This window comes from Puma concolor, chromosome A2 (genome assembly GCF_028749965.1).
Source record: "Puma concolor isolate L17-30 chromosome A2, mPumCon1.1.hap2, whole genome shotgun sequence".
NCBI lineage: Eukaryota > Metazoa > Chordata > Mammalia > Carnivora > Felidae > Puma > Puma concolor.
Window position 1 is genome coordinate 2,651,663 of NC_141668.1, and position 12,784 is coordinate 2,664,446.

At 50.8% G+C, this 12,784-nt stretch overlaps 1 protein-coding gene across 5 annotated transcripts in view; it reads right to left on the reverse strand.

The window, feature by feature from the left end:
- Positions 1-12,784, reverse strand: part of RBM33 (RNA binding motif protein 33) — a 139,908-nt gene that overhangs the window by 34,629 nt on the left and 92,495 nt on the right. For all 5 annotated transcript variants that reach the window (XM_086685482.1, XM_086685466.1, XM_086685457.1 and 2 more), the window contains 5 exons: positions 11,455-11,587; positions 10,721-11,064; positions 9,299-9,601; positions 7,007-7,291; positions 2,996-3,625 (listed from right to left, as the gene is read on the reverse strand). In XM_086685482.1, coding sequence (XP_086541608.1) covers positions 2,996-3,625; positions 7,007-7,291; positions 9,299-9,601; positions 10,721-11,064; positions 11,455-11,587 — 1,695 coding nt within the window. The remainder of the gene's footprint in view (positions 1-2,995; positions 3,626-7,006; positions 7,292-9,298; positions 9,602-10,720; positions 11,065-11,454; positions 11,588-12,784) is intronic.

Sequence of the window (12,784 nt, forward strand, 5' to 3'; positions counted from 1 at the left end):
GAGAGGATATTAAAAAACTAGAAATTCTCTTACGATCATGAGGGTGCATTAAAATCACCATAGGGGCGTCTGGGTGGCTCAGTCAGTTAAGCATCCAACTCTTGATTTCGGCCCAGGTCATGATCTCACGGTTCGTGGGATCCAGCCCCATGATGGACAGTGCAGAGCCTGCTTGGGATTCTCTCTCTCTCTCTCTCTCTCTCTCTCTCTCTCTCTCTCCCTCTCTCTCTGCCCCTCCTCTGCTGCACACACACCCTCTCTCAAAATCAAAGATAATGAACCTAATAAAAAAGAAGACTAAAAACAACGACTGCCTTAAGACTCGGGCTCTTTCCCATTGTAAAAAACCCAATTTAATAAAATCCAAAAGTAATTATTTGATTACAAATAAAATATGGAAAATAACAAGAGAATTCCGCGTTGGTTCACAACAACCCCACAAGTAAATTGAGAATTCTCATTACATTTTAAGATATTTCCAATTTGCCTGTCAGAGTAAGAGTTCCAAGACATTTCTGCTTCCCTAGCAATCCTGTGGACACCTACTTTAGTGGCCACCAGGACCACTTTAGCAGGCCACTATGTACCACCACAGTCCCGGGTCCCGTCTAGAAACCAGACAGCAGACTAGAGGAGCCTACTGAATGCAAAGAATAATTCTAACGACACAGATTTGATGCCAGTATAGATTAGAAAAAAGGTAAACAAAATTCTCTCCAGAGTAAATCTCTAGGAAACCTTATCAATACAATACACGACGTATGTGTTTTGTACTAACAGGACGCAAAGAAGTCCAGAGCTCACAGCAAGACACAAACAGAACGTGAACAGACAAGATGCTGTCATTCAGTAAGTAACTAGAAAGGTGAGACGCACACGTGATACTCCGCACAGGTGTGACAGGTGAGCCCCCGTCGGCCCCTTACACGGTACCAGCTGAGCCCCCGGTGTTCGTGCCACCGTCTCCGGGAAGAGGGCAGACTGGCAGGGGCAGAAACGACAGGAGAAGTGCCGGAACGGAACCATTTCCCCTCCGCATCAGCAGGTACAGCTAAGAACGTGTTCTCTTAAGAACAGTTCCTTCCTCAGGATGCCCGGGGGGCTCGGTTGGGCATCCAACTTCAGCCCAGGTCATGATGCAGTTCGTGGGTTCGAGCCCCGCGTCGGGCTCTGTGCTGACAGCTCGGAGCCTGGAGCCTGCTTCGGATTCTGTGTCTCCCTCTCTCTACCACTCCCCTGCTGGCGTGTGCTCCTTCTCTCTCAAAAATAAAAAAAAAAATTTTTTTTTAAAGAATAGTTCCTTCCTACCTACAAAAGAAAAACCCCAAGGCCTTTAGGGAAATACTATTTTTTCTGTTTCAGAGAGATACAAACAAGAGATGTTTACCCTCCAGTAATTCAAAAGTTGCCAACACACTACTACAGAACTTGCTAAGATAAGTCGTAAGATACAAAACGTGTCGGTTAGTAAACTTAAAACTTAGGAATTAAAAGGAGAGCTAAAGAAAGTTGTTCCAAATTTTGGCATGTAGCTATTTTTACGTAAAACTCCTCTGTTGTTTTTCTGTGTGTTATAAAATTATACAGCATGATTTTGGAATACAGTCTGATAAAAAAAAAAAAAAATTCCCCCTCCCCTACTGGAGAAAAAGACAGCAAAAACTTAAGTAGATGAATTTTTTAAAGGAAAGGAGCTAACTGGTTTGAAAGTCACTTTCAGAGCAGAGTGGTGGCCTGCACATCCCAGCCCGCCAGCGGCCCTCACTTTCACACAGGCCACATCACCACACTGTACCAGGCACAGGGGCCACAAGAAAAGGCCTATTCCCAGCCATGGCCCCATGGCCCCTCCTCCTAAGTTTTTAACTCAATTAAAAAAAAAAAGAGAGAGAGAGAGAGAGAAATTAAGTATGCCTCAGACAAAGCCAGAACAAAAGGCCACAGACACCATAAAACTGATTAACGCTTGGGTTCTCGCCTCAAGAAAACAAACTCACACAATGTTAACACAAGCTGCGGTGACACAGGCCATCTGCTTATCAACATTTTGAATCACAACAAACGGAGGGGAGAAAAACCAGATTTGGGAAAAATATCACAGGGTCTGCTGAATATGGGATTTCCAATTCCTGTCATTCTACCAAAACTGTTGCTACAGCATGTGAGGAAGTCACACTTTTATACGGACCCAGGAACAAAGGCGTTGGAGGTCAGCGACTCATAGGAGCAGCCATGGGCTGTCCCTAACCCGGTGCGCGGCCTTCTCCCTGGACCAGAGCCCCGGCTGCCCTGCCCTGCCCCCCGTCTCACCGCCGCCGGAACAGGTTGTGAGTCCCCTTCTGTGCGGGGAGCAAAGAGCGTGTGGCCTACTGAGCCTTGTGTGGCGGGGACCTGTCCGCGGCACCTCCGAGTGCCACCTTTACCCAGACTGCCAAGCTGGCCCTCACTGAGAATGCTCGAGCACGGGGACCGCTCAGAAACGCAGAGAGAAGTGGGCTGCGCTCCCCCCGGGACCACACGACCCACACGGCCTCACTGGAGAACTCTGCTAAGCCTCTGTCTTCTAAAACGAGAGAGACCAGCTCGGACACACAAGATGACAGTCCTGGAGACAATGCTGCTGAGAAGCGGCCTGTCCCCCAGCCACGGGGCCTCCCTGAATCTGAAGCTACACACAACAGGTTACTTGTTTGCGGGTAAAAGGAACTCAATTTTTAAAACAACTTGGTGATTCTGTCACAAATTACCTACGAAAGGAAAAGCTAAAACTGAGAAGCATCCGCCCTGGGGCTGCCACGCTGGCCTTCCGTGAAGACCCAGGGGAACCGGAAGGTCAGAAGGAGAACTTAAGACAACCCTGACCACTGGACTCGGGCGCTCAGAGGCTGGACCGCGTGATTCTAGCAGGCTGCCCTCTTCCAACCCTCCTCTGGGGACGAGGACACTGTACGTGAGGCGCAGATTCCAAGAGGCGCTGGTGACCTCGTCAACTTACCCCGCCTGACAACTTAATCACCCTGACCTTGGAGCTGACGTGCGGCCCATCTCCGCCGCCACTGCCGGCCCGGTGCATGACCGTCCTCTTGGCGCCGGGCTTGGCATCCGGGGGCCGGCCCTGGAGGGCGGCTCGAGCACTCTGCGAGGGGGGTGGCGGCCCCTCCGCGTCCGCAGGCTTCCCCTGCGGGACCCTGTGCGGGCCCGGACTCTGAGGGACAGCCCTGGCCTGCCTCGGGTGCTTGGGCGGTTTCGTCTGCTGTCCTTGGTACTGCCCCGGAGCACCGGCCGGCGCAAAGTTGGACATTTTGGGCTGAATGTTCGAAACGGGGCCGTCCTGGTTTTTCACAAGGAGTCTGTTTTTCACATTCGGTCTAGGCTGCGCGCCCGGGAAGGGCAGGAGCGGGTTCCCGTTGGCGGGGGCCGGTGAGGCCGCCTGCTCGTCCGGCTCGGCCGAGGCTGCGGGCAGGTGCAGCTGCTGCTGGGCCAGCCTCTCCAGCAGCTCCTTCTTCCTGGCGCCCGCCTGCTGCTGCCGCCGCAGCTCCTTCTGCTTCAGGATCTCTTCTCGGAGTCGCTTCTGCTCCTCAATCTTCAGACGGTAGAGGCGCGTCTCCTCATCTTCATCGGGAAACTGCAAAAGAAAACATGCCCGGCTTACTGTGCAGAACCGGGGCGGGAGACCACGGAGGAGACGCACTTTCCAAATACGCCCAATTCAGGGCTTGCAAAAAGCCATTCAAAATCTGCTTACAGACTTTAAGTAGAACTCTTTCCTCTGGGGAGGGGAAAAAAAATTACACAGCTAAAGCTAATTTGGAAAATCTTATCAGAATATTAAAAACGAAATAATGTAAATTTCCACTCATTTACAAGTTTGAAACCAATTAAACTATTCATTTAAGATATCAAAATATGTTTCGAATGGAAACGCCAACAGTAGGGAGACCGTGCTGTCACACAGGTTTTATCTGGCTCCTCTCTGACGAACCAACAAAAGGTGGGTATAAATGATCTGAAAGGGCCTGATTAGAACTATTGATTTTTCGTACAGAATTTTCAGCCTGATCTCAAACTCATTTGTCACAGAATAATTGGTTATAATGAACACCACAAGTCAATCTCTCTGACCTTGAACTCATGCACTCTCCTCAGAATCAAAATGCTGCCAATTGCAGTATTGGAATATTAATGGTATATAAGGAAGGCCTTTAATATGCCAGCCCCAAACCATTCTGAAAGTCTATCAAAAGAAATCTTTGAAAAAGTTCAGTAACTTTCAGGAAGAGCATCCCATGAAGAAAGTTTATTAAAAGTTAAGAATTCGTTAAAAATTGTAATTAAAAAAAATCATAGATATCCTCATCCAGAGATCTTCTACAAAAGAACATAATAGGATTTAATCTCTCTACACTTCAGCTACTAACAAATAAATCTTAAGAAATGGGAATGAAGATCAAAAGGCAGCTGAAGACACCCAGAGCCGACACATTTGACCTACAGGACACAGAGTCAGGGCCTCATCAGAACTGGCCTGGCATTTCAGAAGCAATTCCGACCAACTCGGTCATCTGATTTCAAAATCTAAGGTAGGTCTGAAATAGCAAACTGAAGGCAGACAATAGCTACACAGGTAGGTGTCCAGAGCAAGGGAAAAGCAGAAGAACAGTAAGACGGGGACGGCTGTCCCAAAGGCAGTGGGGCCGGGCACTCAGGGAGCAGCAGACTGCTGGGGGAGAGCGGCAAGGCCACAGGGCCCACTGTTTCATCAACAGAGGAAAAATTAACACTAAGGTTTCCCCCAAACAAACAAGAGTTAAATAAAGCATATTCGAGTACACAAGTACGTAGGTACAAATACTTGGAAGTGGATTTGCCCTTTATTCTATCATTCGCAATTGGATGAGGGTAGGAAAATACACCACATTTACCTAAGATTTTTTAAAAATGAAAACCATTTTACTGTTGGTCCCATTCTATATGTACATACAATTAAAAGCAAAAAAATAAGGACATTCGACTCGCACTATGGCTGCCCGCAAGTTTCATTTCGCATTCATGGCACCTGCTGGATTCTACAGAAAGCTTCCGCAGAGGCCTGTATTTTTAGATCAACTACGGTGAAAATGAACAGCAACAAGTGGCTAGCGACATGCCCAAAGCTCACTTTTCTCATTTTATTTAACCACTGTCACAGTGAAAATAATGTGACTTACGTGACTTCATTTTTTCTGAACTAAATCAGGTCACAACGTACAAGGCAGGCGCTAGCTATACGACTAAAACCAGGATAAAGTTTTCAGCAAAATTCCTTTTTATAAACTACCCCTATCCAGTCAGTAAATCCACATAACGTTTTCATACATCGATCTTAAAACCAAAAAAGTCAGACTTTCTCTAACGTGGTCTTTGTAAATGTTAACTCAGAATTTCTACTTGAGGTTCACATTCCTCGTTTGGTAGCAATAATTTATTAGGAAAATCTGACCCCAGCCCCCAATTTCAACTGAAAGAGAACTGACTGAAAAAAGGCTTATTCTTTCATGCCTCTATTGTTATCTACGGAAACTTTTTTTTTTTTATTCTGGAGAGAGACAGAGAGCAGGGGAGGGACAAAAGAGGGGGAAGGGACAGGGAGGGGAGGGAGAAGGACAGGGAGAGGGAGGGGGAGAGGGAGGGGGAGGGGGAGGGGGGGGGAGAGAGAGAGAGAGAGAGAGAGAGAGAGAGAGAGAGAGAGAGAGAGAGACACACACAATAGAGAGAATATCCCAAGCAGGCTCCGAGCTGTCAGCAGAGCCCACAAACCGTGAGATCATGATCTGAGCGGAAATCAAGGGTCAGACACTTAACTGCCTGAGCCACCCAGGTGCCAGTAATGAAACTCTTATCCTTTCATCGTGTCACGTTAATAAGTGATACTAACTTACTACACGTCGTACATCGTTTTTAAAAACATTGGTGGACCTTCCACATGCTGACCTGACCTCTTCCCACCTGCCAGGCACAAACACCTCGGCTAGCAACGGTGGGCCGTTTCAGGGTGTGGTGCTGACCCGTGCGCCAGCAGACTCCTAGCCGCTCAGTTAGAACCTCCATCTGACACCTACCGCTCAACTTCTGCATCTGCATTTCTGGGGAGCAACCCGGAACTGAACCCCTACCACACAAAGCATCGGACAAGCAGATCCGTTTCTTTTACAGATCAATGGCCCCCAGGGCTTTGTCCCAACCACAGATTTTACTAATAGCAAACAAGAGACAATTAAAAAGTTGATGACCAACACTGTACTAACACTGAGCCACTCCTAAACAAAAAGTAACCAAGTGACCAAAACGAAGTCCAGGTACAAATAAGATCTTAGTTGGAAACCATGGAAAATACTGTCCTGCATTTATTATACGACTTATTCTATTTGATAATACACAGAATTCACAACAAAAGAAAGCTGCCCACAAAATCTCGTTTTGAGGCCAAAAGTCCAAGTGGCCCCATCTCCCAGTAGCGGGGCAGAGAAACAGTCATAGAAACGTAACAGTACATCTACGTCCGAGATCGGCTAACGACAGCCCTCAAGCCAAATCCGGCCCGAAGCTTGGTTCTCTCGGAAGTTTCACCGGCACACGGCCACGCCTGCTGATGCGGAATGGTCTACGAGGCCTTCTGTGCTAAAACAGCAGAGGTGAGTAATTATGAAGACCGGCTGGGCCGTAACGCCTCAGGTATTTACGATCTCGGCCGTCTCCAGAAGTGATCTGCTCGCTCCCGTGAGGAGGGGACAGGCTCTGCGGCAACACGTGCAAATGCACAAGACAGAAATGCAATCCGATACCGTAAACACGTGGAAATGACAGCGTGTCCTCCGTGAAGGCTGCTGGGTTCAAAGAAGGAGCCAGATGAAAAACCGTGGCCAAATTTTACGAAAAACTCGCGGGATGAGAGTAAACTAAGAAGTACAAGTTTATTGTAAGACTTCCTGTTTGGGCCCAAATTATCTCGTAATAAAGAAAGTCCTACCTCTGGTTCTGTTTTTGCTTCTTCTTTGGGTTGAACCACAGGGCTGAGCGGCTTGACCTTGGCTTCCGTCTTCCCCGGTGCGGCCCTGGACCCCGCCCCCGGCCTCGAGGGTGGCGACGTGCTAATGACAGGTTTCACTTGAGCCGAGGCCGTGGAGCAGCGACTGCTGCCCATATCCAAGACGTGCGACGGCGCGATCGGTAGCTCGCGCAGGTTACTGTTCCTGGGAGCGGTGGGCTGCATTTGCTGCATTGGCCGCTTGGTTACGTTCTGAGAAGTTGTGTTCTATCACAAGAAGAAAGAAGTCGAATTATAACTGGATACTTGGGAGAAAGATAAAAAGGCACATTAGTGGATGAAAACATGGTAACAATCATTTTAATTAGTGAGCGAGTTCTCTTTGGGGTGGAGATAGCTTTCCCCGGTGAACACTCGCCTTCGTGCATTAGTGTTCCTGCGCTCTGGGGCAGCACACCATTATGCTGAGGATCAGGACGTTCAAGGCTATCATATTTGCCTACAGACAAGTTCCTCTTTAATGGAAATTACACCAGCTGGCTGTAGCGGTGCCTCAGTGTGGGGACTGACGCTTTTAGCAGAACTGATGGGGCCGACAAAGGATGACTGGCACCACTTTCACTGGGTCCCGGAATTTAAGGCGGCACAAGAAAAAGAGCGAAGCGATAAGTCAGCATCCTAAGAAAAACTGCTCTCTGCGTGAGAAACATGCTTGAAAGTTTTATCTGAGGGGAAAGTCTTAGTGATGCTCGTCCCTGGGATTCTTAACAGAGACACGACCCTGGGAGGAGCTTAGAGGTAGGAGCCGGCTGTAGGAGCACTGCGCTCCAAGAACACGCAGGCCAACGTTTACGGGCACAAGGCTAGGGACACAGTGTGCCATTGCTCTAACACAATGAAGTCTAAATTACAACGCATCTTTCCCAAACTCCTTCCTCTTTTCTTTTTTTTTAAAGTTTATTTATTTACTTATCCATCTATCTATCTATCTATCGGTGAGGGAAGGGGGTGGGAGGGTGAGAGGAGAGAGGGGCAGAGAGCGGGAGAAAGAAAGAATCCTAAGCAGGCTCCAGGCTGTCACTACAGAGGCCCACATGAGACTCAAACCCATGAACCACAAGATCATGACCTGAGCCAAAATCAACAGCTGGATGCTCAACAACTGGGCCACCCAGGTCCCCTTCCTCATTTCTTGTATCGTTAGTCTCAACGTTACTCTAAGAAAGAAAGATGCAGGTATGAGAAAAACTGAGATTAAAAGTAGCTAGCGACACCCTGGAAGCTCAAGGTCAAAGGGAGAGTACTAAAAGCAAAGCCCAACTATCTGACCTTGGCCCACAATTCTAACCATTAGTCTCTTTATAGAGTTATTTAATGGAGGACAAGGCAATAGCAATGACTACTGTCTTTTATTTTTAAAGCAATGCACACTCCATAGCTCCCTTCGATAAGTGACAGGCCACATAGCACACCTGCTGAGGGCACCTGAGACTGTGTCCTCACATATGCACTGATGACCTCCCGCAGTTAAATACAGGCTTCACGAGGATAGGAAACTTGTCTCTTGTCCACTGCTGCCTTCCCAGGAACTCAGATGGTGCCTAGCAAGAGGCTGTCCGGTCAATTCCACCTGAATCCATTTATTTATGCAGAGCACAAGGACGCAGAGACGATACAGCCAACAACAAAAAAAAGCAGCGGTTAAGGCAGAGTGGCCATCGCCCAAAAGTAGGGTTTCCTAACGTTATGTGTCCACTAACGGTATCCACCACTGTAAGAGTATCTAGGGGCGCCTGGGTGGCTCAGTTGGTTAAGCAGCTGACTTTGGCTCAGGTCATGATCTCCCGGTTTGTGGGTTCGAGCCCCGCGTCGGGCTCTGTGCTGACTGCTCGGAGCCTGGAGCCTGCTTCGGATTCTGCGTCTCCCTCTCTCTCTGCCCCTCCCCTGCTCATGCTGTCTCTATCTCTCAAAAATAAGTAAATGTAAAAAAAATAAATAAATAAGAGGATCTAGATATACACACATAAGATGATGAAGTAAATAATGTTAATACAGTCTTCCTAGCACAAAAGGGACTTCATTAATTTCTGCAGTCAAGAAAATCAATTTCCTAAGCAGTCTTTTACACACACACTCCCTTCAGAGAAATGTACTACCCATGTTTCAGGAATTAAACCGGAACTGGAAAATATGCCGCCTCACCAGCTCTGTCCCTTAAGTTCCGCCCCTTAAAAGGTGCGCCGGGAAGACAGCCGGAGGCAGCGGGCCACTTACATGCCTGAGCCCCTGGCGCTGGGGACACTGCATCCGAGCACCGCCTGGCTGCGGCTGGGCCGTCTGGATGTGAGGCCGGAACTGCGGCTGCGACATGGGCATCAGCGGCGGCGGAGGGACGGACAGGTGGTGGTGGTGCTGGTGCGGCTGCGGCTGGTGCGGGGGCTGGTGCTGCGGTTGCGGGGGCGGCTGGTGCTGCGGGGGCGGCTGCAGCGGAGGCTGGTGCTGCGGCTGGAGCGGGGGCTGAGGCTGCGGCTGCGGCTGGGGCTGGTGCGGAGGGGGCAGCGGAGGGTGAAGGGGCCCCTTGGTGCCAAAACAAAGACAGACAACAGTTATAAACGCACTTCCTAGGTACGCTGCAATTCGGCCGTTTCTTTAAAACCCCAAACCAGCAACTTGAAGGGCACTAAAATTTCATCTTAGATTTGTTGACAGAGGTCGTATCAGCTAAAACACGGTAACAAGCCAAAAGCGATCTCTTACACCTTATATTTGCGCTGAGTCCTTCTACGCTCCAAATTCCAGGAATCTAAGGAAACAAGTAAGGATGCCGCCGGCGGCACAGTTTCTAACGCCCACGTACTGGGACCGATAAAGATGCCCCAAAACTAATGACAGCCGGAAGGTGTAATCCTGCAAGGCGCTTTCAAATGCTGCAGAGAAAAGCAAGCCGGGAAGAGGGGCTGACACTACTGTGCTAACTGGAACAGCAGCAGCACAGGAGGAGGGCGCGCCCGCTGCGGGGACACGGGAGCCACGGGCGCCCCCCTGTGGGTGGTGACCTTTCCTAGAGGACGGGATTTCTTCATTTTCTTTGGGAATAATTCTCTCTACTCAAAGAAGTCCCTTTTACTTCTACTCAAAGAAGAAACATTTTATCCCACGTTAACAATCTAAATAATAATCGTTTTCCTTTTTCCACTTTAGGTAGTCTGTGTGTTTCTAGACGGTTGAGCCAGGTGTACCATCGTGATGGGTCTTTACAGCAAAGCTGAAGGACAGGCAGAAAGTACGGGACAAGCAAGAGCCCCCGGAACCCAAGGGGCCCATGAAGCGTGACCCACAGCAGAGGGCACTCAAATCTTTCAAATAACGGGCAACGGCGACACTCTCCTTCCCCTCGGCGCACAGAATCTTTCTGCTACGCCACTGCAGGAAGGTAAGTGGACAAAGAACTTTACTTCCACTGGAAACCCTTTTAAGAATCCTGCCACGAGGAGCAAAGAGCCTGCCCTAACTTTATTAGCAGTACGGCCTCTCGGAATGTTTTCCTTTCCCCACAACTGACCACCGCTTTTTCCATTTCTCCGGCCAAGGAGATAAACGAGCCTGTCGAGAAAGCAGCGCGTTGCGGACGAGCCCCTGGCTCTTTCAACGGGGTCCCCGCGCCCCAGGACGCCGAGGCGCCCCTCCCCCGCATACCTGCAGGCTGGGCTGCGCGTGCGCGGGCAGGAAGGGCTGGCCCGGGCCGGGCAGGAAGGGCTGCCGCGGCGGGATGAAGGGCCGCGTGGCCGCCGAGCCCGGCTGGCTGAAGTGCAGGATCCCCAGCGGCCCCGGCGGCTGCAGCGCTGGCCTCACGGGCCTCTCCCTGGGGAACACGGGCTGCTGGCCCTGCTGGCTGAACGCTGGCCCGGGCTGGGTGAACGGCAGGGGGCTGGGGGCGGGCACGGGGTGCGCGCCGCTGAGGAGCGTGGGGGGCGGCGGCGGCGGCGGGGGGCTGCGCTGCTCCAGGAAGAGATGACTCGGGAACCTCGGTTCGCCTGAAACTGAAGCGCGCGCGGCATCACCCTCTGCTCGCGGGCACCGGGCCCGCCGCGGGGCGACGCGCCCGCGTGCCGCCGGACCGTGTGACGGCGAACAAAGGTCACACACGTGGGGGGCACGACCCCGGGGAGAGGGATTCCACGGGCCGCGTCCCAGCGCGGCAGGGCTCCGCCACTCCTCTCGGGGGGGGGGGGGGGGGGGGGGCCTCTCACCGCGGATCGGATGCCAACGGCGCCCGACGCGACGCGGGCCTCGCGAGGCCGGGCGGACGCGCCGGCCACCAGCCTCTCCCACCCGACCACCCGCCGCTCCGCTCCGGGCAGGGCGAAGCCCAAATGCGTGGGGGCTCCTCTCCGCCCGCAACTCCGCCCCGCCGCGCGGCCGCCCCTTACCTCCCAAGAAGAAAGGGTCCCGCTCCTGCGGCGGCGGCGGGGCTCTCCACTGGTCCTGCAGGGGAAGCCGCGGGGGCTGGCTGAAGGTGCCGGGGACCGGCCCGGGCGTGTGCTGCGGGAACTCCGGAGGGCCCTGAGGAACGACAGGACGGCGTGAGAGGAGGGAAAAGAGTGGGCGCCGTCCCCCAGACGGGGGCCCCGTCCTACCCACAGGCCGACACCAACCGCGGCACCAAAACATCAATTCCCTGTTTTCAGAGCGCTCCAGCAGAACATTATTTTTAAGCTTAGAGACACCCGTGCAATTATCGACCCTTCTTGCCCATTAATCCCAAAAGACCCAATGTCTACTTTCCGCCTCCCTGGCATTCATCTTCTCGATCGTGCTATAATTTGCTACCTTATAAACACAACCACAAGCCACGCCTATGAAGCTGCTTTATTTCTAAAGAAGAAGAAGAAATTGAATGTGAACCATAATAAACATCAGCAACTTCTGGTGAAACAGGACAACGAGAAAGGTTTAGGAAACCATACTGCTCCACGAGCAATGTCACACAGTCAGACTGCACACTGGAGAAGACACTCTGGATGAATGAACTCCTCCAGGTTAACATTCTTCAGTAAGTACTTGTCGCCAGAACTCTACATGGAAAGACTAAAAGTACTTCAATTTCCAGTTGGCCTTGTAAGTATTTGTAAAGACGTTTAAGTTTATTTATTCACTTTTGAGGAAGGGGAGGGGCAGGGAGAGAGGGAGAATCCCAAGCAGACTCCCTGCCGTCAGCACAGAGCCCGACATGAGATCGTGACCTGAGTGGAAATCGGGAGTCAGACGCTTAACCAACTGAACCACCCAGGAGCCCCCGTGGAGACTTTTTAAAGTACCACATTTGCACTTTTTTTGGTGAGGCATTTCAGGAAAGCCTCACAATTTTTCTTTCACTTCTCCAGAAAGAATTCATTAATTATACATACCATCAAAATAATTTTCATTTAAGAACATCTTGTTCTTTGAAACTCCACCAGTATTTCTCAACTTTTAAAAAAAGTCACACTCCTTCCTCCTAACCTTAAACGTCTAACTCCTTTTCCGTCATTTTATTACTAATACACTCAGTTGCTCTAAATGTGCCATCACATTACTACACTGGAAATATTTTTGCAAACCGCGGTGCCGTTCCTTCTCCCTGTAACCATCTGTGCTACCCGTGACTCCGCGACAACAGCACACAGTGAGTGGAACGGCCTCCGTGAAGAGCTCCAGCTCCAGAAGAGCCCCTTGGGTGCACATGCGGCCCCTCAGCAGGACTGTCAACCACTGGGCAGC